At 40.5% G+C, this 10,000-nt stretch overlaps 1 protein-coding gene across 1 annotated transcript in view; it reads left to right on the forward strand.

The window, feature by feature from the left end:
- Nucleotides 1–865: 865 nt before the first annotated feature.
- LOC138035224 (endothelin-converting enzyme 1-like) overlaps nt 866–10,000 on the forward strand; it is a gene marked incomplete at its 5' end in the record, with an annotated part of 21,489 nt that continues 12,354 nt past the window's right edge. Inside the window, 5 exons of the mRNA XM_068882041.1 lie at nt 866–1,002; nt 5,081–5,309; nt 5,672–5,770; nt 7,832–7,909; nt 9,688–9,788. Of these exons, the coding sequence (XP_068738142.1) occupies nt 866–1,002; nt 5,081–5,309; nt 5,672–5,770; nt 7,832–7,909; nt 9,688–9,788 (644 nt within the window). The remainder of the gene's footprint in view (nt 1,003–5,080; nt 5,310–5,671; nt 5,771–7,831; nt 7,910–9,687; nt 9,789–10,000) is intronic.

The following is a 10,000-nucleotide window of genomic DNA, read 5'->3' on the forward strand; positions in this document are numbered from 1 at the left end:
CATGTTAAGCTTTATTAACTGAAAGTAAAAGGAATAAAAAAAAAACTTTGAGTTCTGATTGTATAGATTAATCCAGTATGAGTATAATCCATTTTGTCCTTTATTAACCCCTCAACCGCGTTTTTTGCTTGCATCTAACTGACGGACGTCGATAGTCCTAGATCCAGCCTCCGTAATTACGCATTGAATAATAATAAGAAGAAGAATATTAAACTTGGATGAGTGGCTGGGAAAGTTGGACGAAAACATCAGTACTTCATGACCCCCAAAAAACTACGTTTTAAATACTAGGAACAGCATGGATTTTGAGAAAAGTATTAGATTTCTACTGAGAGTAAGGAGATGATCTCTAAGGGTCCTTTGGTCATGGATTATGACTCGCTCCCTTAGGAAGTATATCGGTATAAGACCAGCCATGCAGTGCACAAAGCAATAATAATAATAATAATAATAATAGTAAGAAAATATTAATATCCACTCCTAATACTTTAAATAATAATGAAATGATAATGATAATAATAATGATAATAATATATAATAATAATGTAAGGAAAATATTAATATCCACTCCTAATACTTTAAATGATAATGATAATGATAATGATAATGATATGATAATGATAATGATAATAATAATAATAATAATAATAATAATAATAATAATAATAATAATAATAGAAGACTTTTAGCTATAGCCTGGGCTATGGTTAACCTTGGAGAATTGTGTTAGATCTAAATAAACGGACAGAAAGAACAATCTTCTTCTCGTGTTTTTGTTATTCTCCGGACACTCTGAGGACAGGGGAATAGGGTGGAGTTTTGAAGAACTTTTGATATGAAGTCCATGCGTTCTTATTTCTTGCAGCTCAATAACCTTGTGGAGCTTGTAAATAGTGTCTTCCAAAGGCAAGGACTGAAGTTCAAGTCAGATGAGAAAATTTTGGCTTACCCTGCCTCATATTATACCCGCCTCGTCGATCTCTTGGAAAATAAGACGAAAACGTGAGTAACCATAAGCGTGTTGAAACGAAACGTGTCTAATTTGACTCCGAGGTGAACTATTTACGAAGTAAGACCTGTCAGCCAAGCAAAGTAGAATATGAAATTAAACATCGAAACATCTTGAAGATACCAAATTCATTATTTTACGAGAGTTGCACTTAATAGCCAAGGTCAAAGAAACTTGTGGCCTTCGATCAAACCAGACCAAAACACTTGGAACTCTGTCCCACAGAATTTATGAACAAGGATTGTGAGACGGAGCGTACGGTTTATAGTCCTTATACGAGAAGACTTAAAAATCGCCAAAGGCATCACTTTCTCCTCAGTTATTTATAAAGACCCTGAGTGCTGGTCCGGCAGGAGTTTGATCCCTCGACCTCCCGCGATGGTCAGCAAACTGGACCAACCGATCGGCGGAAACCTGAAGTGAGGAACCCAAAAAGCGACAGGAATAGTCGTAAATTGGACGGTTTTGACTTCCCGAATGAATCTTAGTGTTAATGGTTAATTTAAACCTAATCTAAACCTCATCATCAATTTAGCGCCGGTAGACGCCAGGCATATATATAAAAAAAGAATTTCAGAAAGCCAGCGACTTGTAAAAGTTAAATAGTGGTATATTTGAAGGTAAAATTGCATTAAGGCCAGGATTTTAGCTTCCACACAAGATAGGAACGTAGCGTTAACTGAGCTTCTTTAGTTTCTATTGGTATTTCTGAAGCTCAATCTACAAACCGAAATAGCGACAACTGAAATGCTGTTTTCTTTTCTGCTACCTTACCTTTGAACCTAGCCCTTTTCGAGAAACGAAGCAACAGGTCGGTCTTGTCGTCCTAGTCTTATAACAAGTAAGCAAATGCTGCAAAACACTGAGTGAATTTTGCATAAATGAGGAATAAGCATCCGTTAGGCCTTGTTTGAATCTAGATACGTTACCATGGTAACAACCTACATAGCACATTGACTGTCAAAACTATAAACCTTCGTGGTAGCACTTATCAGTGACCAAGTTTGAGCTTCTAGGCAAAAAAACGGCATAAATATGGCAGAAATGGAAGTGTAAGTGCTTAAAAACTGTGTTCAGTCACGTTAAGAGTGAGACGAAATATTTATGCCCAGGAAATTGATTTAATAGTAATTGCGATTATTGTCAACTAAAGAACAGTGCTGATGGCAGTTGCCATTTCATTTAACGTCGATTACGTCAGCTAAGGCTTGCGTCATTGGGGGTCCGCGAAGCGCTCCGTTCCCACTCCTCCCTCCTTCCGTCAGTGCTTTCTAGTATTAATGCCGGTCTCACACAGATGAAAGGAAAGTCGAAAACATTTGTCTCGTTCTTTGGGAATCCAACTTGGGACCCCAATTTTCGAGAGGCACTCACTAACAAACCAAGCTAACCTTTTTCTACTTGATTAAAAATGGTTCGCCTTAGCTTCACGGAAATTGCTGACCAGGTGAATGTGGTCCTGAGAAGAAGAACTATTGTTTGTGATTAACGTTTGATCAATTTGAGCGAAAGTCATCTTCAAAGTCAAGTATTTTTATCGATTTCTACAACTCTTTCATTCTTATGTCCTTTCATGGGAACACATGAGCCTAACAAATTAACCTGCTCCCCACTGAGTGGCCTCATAGCTCAGTTCATTCTCGTCCCAAGAGCCCTCCGTTTCTTTTGGTCACGTGGTCGGCGAAACGAAGGGCTCTGGTTGCAGCCAATAAGCAATTATTGGATGAGGGTGAGCATGATAGCGAGAATTATCAAGGCCGAGGTTTGTGTTATCTGCCGAAGCCGAAGGCTGAGGCGGATAACACAAACCGAGGCCTTGATAATTTCGCTATCATGCGAAAACTGAATCCAATAATTGCTTTATTATACAATTATAAATGTAGAAGCGTTGAGACATTTCACAGAACAACAACAAAGTAAGCCACGCAATGACACGTTTCAGTGTAAACATCTTTATTAATGACAGCCGTGAATTACATGTAAAGCGGAATTCAAAAGGTTTACAGAAAGGATTTAAGCCTAAAACATCTGAAAACGTTTCAGGAAAAACTGAATCGAACTGAAACTTTTGAACAAAATTCTAAAGTTAAGTTGTACGGTCTTATGAAAAATGTTCCCGATATCGAGATGTAAACAAAACTTCATTGTCTGCAAAAACGCGTCATACCTACATGCATAAATGCCAGTGTCTGTAAATGTGACGCGATGACACAGCGCCATCCATAATTAGCGGGGTGCTTTTAGCCAATCAAAATTGAGATAGCATCAGCATTGTAGAATAATACCGAGTGTCCGTAAATCTCGGACATCTGGCGGGGCATGCGCACTTCTTTCAAGTTTCAATAATCGTGAGTGAGGGAGAGATGTTTCCTCAGTGGATCATTTCGAAGAAGCGTTTAAATTGGGCTTTGATTGCGCTTGTCGGTTGCCAAACAACAAAACAGAATGGTTACGATCGAGAATGATCTCGTTACAGGCGATGCAATTGGGAACCGTTAAGCAACGACAGCGGCGACGGCAACGACAACGTCAAAATGTGCATATTTAGGAAATCCGCCTTACCTCTAAATCCTTTGTAAAAACTTTGATGTGTTTATATGAGAGGGCGGGCTGGCTCGGTCACCGAGATCTCGGTTTTTCCAACCGGGATCTCGGTAAGGGGAGAAAATTTTGCCACATGAACACTTGATCCCGGTTACCGGGAGGAAAATAATACAATGCATTTTCGTGATAGAACGGACATTACCGAGCTTTTAGTTCTCTTTTCTTCGATAATGAAGCTTGGAATAGTCTTATTTGATAGTTAACGTAAAGTCAAAAGAAATTTAAGGTTGTTTAAACAAAGAAAATCGAGAAATTCTCCCCTGGCTTGTTCGTTAGATTTCACGCCTGAATGGTCGCGTCACCACTTTTTCAACTTTTTCATCTGGGAAAGCGGGCTGAAAGTCACCATATGAACAGACACCAATTTCATCTCGGTAACCGAGCCAGCCCGGTCAACCGGGCTCATATGAAGAGGCCCTTAGTGGACAAAAACAACAGCTTTGCACGCCCTACGCGTGCTTTTTTCATTTTTGTCCATTTCTTTACCGTCGTCTGCAAAACAAAAACGTGAAAGAGCCAAATTTGAGGTTTTTGTCAAGGGCGTCAGCGCTCGGACAAATTTTATTTTCTTCCCTAAATAGGACGTTTGCATAATGACGCCATTTGACTACAAGTACCAAATCATTCAGGTTTTGCTTGTCTCATGCTAATTAGAGCTATTGTTAATTTTCCCCGCTGGGAATACAAAACTGATTTAAATAAGAAAAGAAAGACAAACTGAATCCTGGTAGTTGTAGTCAAATGACGCTATCGAGAAAATTTGCTTATATTAAGCGCCGTTCCGACCAGTGTCATTCTTAGGAACTACCACATCCTTGTCTTACTAAAAGGGTTGAAATAGTCACGAAGTGTTTACAATAACGCGAATTTATATTTTGAAATGACGTTCTCGTTGCCGTCGCCGTCGTCGTTGCTTAAGTTCCCTATCGATTTCGTGGTCATATTTCAGAACTTGTATTTAATCTTTTGAAAAGCGCGCCAACAAGGGCTTGCCGCGTCCCATTTCCTGCCACACGGGACGGAAGGAATGCGTAGCAGATAGGACGCAGCTATTTACAACCTCTAATTTCATTGAATCCCTTCAAGACGCAGCTCTATTGTTTTTAGAGTCAGGGTTCATTGTTTCTTTTGTATGCTTCTTTGTGTATATTGTTTTCTGAACCAATTTCGGGAGCCGTTAACGTTGTTATAGCTGCCTACTGACCCCGACCAGAGCATTTCGTCTCGCTGACCACGTGACCAAAAGAAACGGAGGGCTCTGATGACGAGAATGAGCACAGTTGGTAGAGCATCACAGAGGTCATGGGTTCGAATCCAGTTGAAGCAACCTGACTGTTTCAGGTTTTCTACAAAATTGTCGAGATAAGTGCGAAGATCACTTCTCTCTTTTGTCTATAACCCGCATTTTAAATATATAGATCTATTTCATTTAGCCTTGACTTAATTGAGTTTATTGATTACATTTAGTGACCCAAAAACCGTGGTAAACTACATCATTTGGACCTTGATCAACCGGTTTATGCGGGTGCTGCCTCAGGATTATCGAGATGCCTACAGTGATTTCGTTTTTACAGTACAGGGGAACCAAACTCGTGAACGCTGGATCGCTTGCATTAGTGGAATGCAAGATTTATTCGGAATGCCCCTGGGATTGTTGTTTGTGGACGCAGCGTTTGACGAAGGAAGTAAAGCTGCGGTAAGAGGAATAAATGAAGTCATTTTGAAAACTCAATCAATCACTTCATAGTACAACTGTATATCCCGTCCTTGGACAGCGTACTTAATCAATTTTGTACCTCATTCCCCACTTTATTGAGCCGGCAACTCTAAGTCAACGCTTGGGATCTTATGTGGCATTTCGCAGCGCCTTCCGATGCGCAAAGCAAGCGGTAAGCCTGTGGCAAGTTTTACCCCAGGTAGACCAATGTTGGGCTACCTGTGATTAAGAATGCTGGCGGTGCACATGGGCATCCTGCTACTCGTATGCCTTATCCATCTGCAGTATCGTTTGATTGTGATGATATTACTGATTTGCTTCATTCACTCAATTTATTTTAGGTAACAAAAATGACTCGGTTGATGAAACAAGAGTTTATCAAGAACCTTGATTCACTGGAATGGATGTCATATGAAACGAAAGCGAAGGCAAAAGAAAAGGTTTGACAGCTTAATAGACTTTATTCACGATAGCCGCCATGTTGGATTTGCTATCATCATGCAAATTAGCTACACACTTCTGAGGGGGCAAACAACACAAGTTCGAGAGGTTATAACGAACATCTTAGCCACACAGATGATTTCTTTCACGTTCATTGAATGTTAATCACCTAAGTAGTAAAATAGAATTCTTACACAAGTTACTTCGATTTTTTTTTACTGAAAAATTAGCAGATAACGAAGCAGAAAGTCAAAATGTCGGAGGCAATCAAAAGATATAAAATTATTATAAAAGGTACTTAATTCGAAATTCTAAAATGTAATTTTAGCAATGTTAATTCAATATTTCGACGAAACGATTTTCCGCAATTTGCCTTTATTCCAATGTTTGCCCCCCAGGATAACACATGGCTAATTTGCATGACAATTTGAAAACCAGCATGGCGGCTATCGTGAGTAAGGGCTATTAATCAAGTGATCATGGGGCCGGGTCAGTTTTTCGGGACTAGTTGTCGCCCGTAGTTTCTCAGGCCAATGGGGTTAGTGCCGTAGGAAACTGGTGGTGGAGTTTAAGGCACGGAAATGTGATGCTATCCACTGATTTAATAAAAGTAAAGTCACTACCAAAGGGAAACGAAAGAAGATGACGTTTTGAGCGTTAGCCTTCCGCAAGAGCGAATGAAGGGTTTTAAGTTTTATGGGGTTTCTCGATCACATATTGGAACAACGCAATGGGTAGGAAACAACAAGGAGAAATTAAATAAGGAAAAGCGTGCATTGATATACGGATACGAAAGCTGTAGATTTTTTCGGCTATGGCTCATAGCGGAGAGGGGACAAAGAAAGTCCAGAATAAAAGTCTTTCTTCGCTATTTGCAACCACTGTCCCTGCAGAATCAATGAACGCTTCTACTTTAATTCTTGAATTTGTTTCTCTTTTTGTTCATGTTAATATGCTGCCACCAAAAGCATTGCTGCAATATACGATATAAGAAGCCCCTAACTCAAGCCCTTAACTCGCTCTCCTTATGAACACTTTTGCATTTTTGAGATAAAACGGACTGCATCTTATTTTTACTTCTATAATTAAATTCGGAATAATCTCCTTTAATAGTTAACGCAAAGTTAGACGGATTTTGACGTTGCTAGAATCACTAAAAGTGCAAAGTTTCTCTCCTGGCTTGTTAGATTTCTTGGTAACTAGGCTAAAATTTCTCCTATCAACCAAAGTCATGGAATTTCAACCAGGTAACCGAGCCAGCACGGGATCATACGAAGAGGCCCTTGGTCGACACCGTACCAAATCTTTGTATTGTACGAGCCAAGTTAGCTCAGCCGCAAGCCTGGATGGAAGCGAAGCGTACTTTTAGCTTGGTGGTGATTAGAGACTACCCATACATTTCTTTAAACTTGCGCTACCTTGAAACAAACTTGTGCAACAGTCCCTAAAGCCAGAGTTTTCTTCGTCGAATCCAGTATGCCGGTTGCATAATTGATTAATGAAAGGCGACATAACCTGAAGGAAATCGCTTAGTCGTGGTTGCAAACTTACCTGCCCCACTGTGATGCAGTGAGATCCTAACTATTGCCCAGAGGATCTGGGAATGACGATGATCTTAAGCCCTGGCCAAACGCTCACAACATTTCAACGCAACATCTTGCAACATTGTGGCATGACGTTGCGACATGTGCTGCACGAGGTGGCCAAACGCACGCAACATTTTCATCATTTTCAACGCAACATGTCAATGTTTATGTGCCCCAGGCCCCTGGCGCGCAAGAAGTGGACCTAACGCGCATGCCCTGGCGCAACAATGTCGCGTGAACGTGGTCAAATGAGTACAACATCATGCAACATCCAAAATGTTGCGCGAAAAATTTGACCGTTTTCAAATTTGATCCAACATCATCCAACTTGTGGCAATATATCGCAACAGGGTGGCCAAACGTATTCAACATGTTGCGCCCAGCAATGTTGCAAGATGTTGCGTTGAAATGATGCGAGCGTTTGGCCAGGCCTTTAGTCTATGATAATGATGATGAGCTATAATTTTATTACAGGCGCTTGCCATCCAAGAAGACATCGGATATCCAGATTATATCAAGAACTCGAAAGAATTAGCTTCTCATTTCACATCCGTGAGTTGTAATCAGATGTACATGTACTTCATGACATTCCTTTCTCTTGAGTTTTATTATTGAGGCCGATACCTTTCGTAACACTCCGTTAGCCAGTATTTTCTCCTTTGTGTACGAAGGGATTCATTATAACAAATGATAAGAATTGAGCGAATGAGAGAATGATGTAAACATGTTATATAAACGAAATGTTGACAATTGAACCCATTGCGAACTCGGAAAAATCCGAGCCCCAGATGGGATTCGAACATCTGGGGTCTGATTTTTCCGAGTTCCGAATGGGTTCAATTGCCAACATTTTATTTAATATGTGTACATCATTCTCACATTTGCTCACTTAGGTGGTTGGTCTGCTGCATCTCAGATACGCTTTAAGGTGACTGAGCGATACAGTTATGAGCTATACTGTCAGTTGTTATTTTACCTTGTAACTGCGCGATGCAGTTTGAGTCAAAGACCCACATTTCACCCTTGCTCCAGTAGCTCGGTGGTTAGAGCATCCGACTTGATCACTGAAGGTCGTGGGTTCAAATTCCAACTGGGGCTCGCGGATTGTTGCTAAGAATTGAGAGTTCAAAAATGAGGCGGAAGACCATTGCTTGAGAACTTGCAACACGTGAATTCTCATTCGCTACCTTTTTATGGATGTGACATTGAGTGACATTCAGAGAAATGGCTGACAAGGGACTGGGAAGATTGTCCAGACCTGGGGCGGCGGAGCCTCCCTACAACTTAAGCAACGACAACAGCGACGGCAACGAGAAGCTCACCAATTTTCATAGCTTTGCACACAATATCTTTGCACGTCTTGCACGAGCGTTTTTCACTTTTAGTCACTTTAGTTCATTTCGTCTGCAAAACAACGCGAAATAGCCAAATTTGAGGTTTTATGAAGAACGTCAGCACTTGAGGATCAAATTAAGCACCGTTCCGACCAGTGTTACTAGGGAATTTAAGAAACGACGACGGCTACGACTACGACAACGCCACAAAGCAATAATATCATTGGTTAAAAGAGCATAAATAATCGTGCTGCACGTGCAGCACGGATTTTAGCAAGTATCTTAGCAGTCCTCTGCATAACGACGACGTGAAATCACCAAATTTGAAGGTTTGACGACAACGTGAGCATGCAACAGAGAATCTTTCATTCTCTATTTTAACTCTGAAAACGCTCGTACCAATTCATTATTAGGACACTTCGCCCACATTGTAGGACGTGAAAGAGACTGAATAATCGCGAAAGACTTATGATAAAGGAGAGTTATATTTTGAGGTGACGTTTTCGTCGACCGTCGCCGTTGTAGATCTTAAATTCCCTACTTTTAAGGAACTACCGCACCCTTGTCATATTAAAAAGGTTGACATAGTCGCGAAGTGATTACAATAACGCAAATTTATATTCTAAGATGACGTTCTCGTTGCCGTCGCCGTCGTCGTTGCTTAAGTTCCCTAGTTCCCTAATGTTCTGAGTTTACATTTTATGTGGTGAGGTTCTTTTATGGCGTCGAGTTTCACACTTTCTATGATTATAACACAGCACGTCGAAAGAAGACCTCAACACATCGAGATGGAAACACAACTCGTAACCAGCAAACCTCGTCACATAATGACAAAACTTCACCACATCATAATGTTGCCACAGTACACTATACCAAAACTCCAAAACATCAAGACAAAACTTCAAAACCAAAAGAACAAAGATTAGATAAGAAAGTTATGGCTTTTCATAGACGAAAGTCACATTTTACTTATCCTTTACTTTCCTTGTTTTTTAGCTGACGGTTGGTGATACACTCTTTAACAATTTCGTGAGTTCTTTGACGTTTTACGCGAATTTCTCGCACGGATCACTGAAGAAACCAGTCGACAAAGATCAGTAAGCAAGATACGTTTTCTTCTTTCTCTCTTTCGCTTGCATTCAGTTCTCCGGCTTTCCTTTTGCTCTGTCTGTACCATGTTAAAAGGGCTCAGATTTGGTATGCACTGGCTCATAATAATGGCATGTATTTGAACTGGCTTTGCACTAAGATACAAGGTAGAAGTATATTGGGTTTCAGGGTCCCACGACAACGGCTATGAGAACGCTAC

Source organism: Montipora capricornis, unplaced genomic scaffold, assembly GCF_036669925.1.
Source record: "Montipora capricornis isolate CH-2021 unplaced genomic scaffold, ASM3666992v2 scaffold_323, whole genome shotgun sequence".
Classification (NCBI taxonomy): Eukaryota; Metazoa; Cnidaria; class Anthozoa; order Scleractinia; family Acroporidae; genus Montipora; species Montipora capricornis.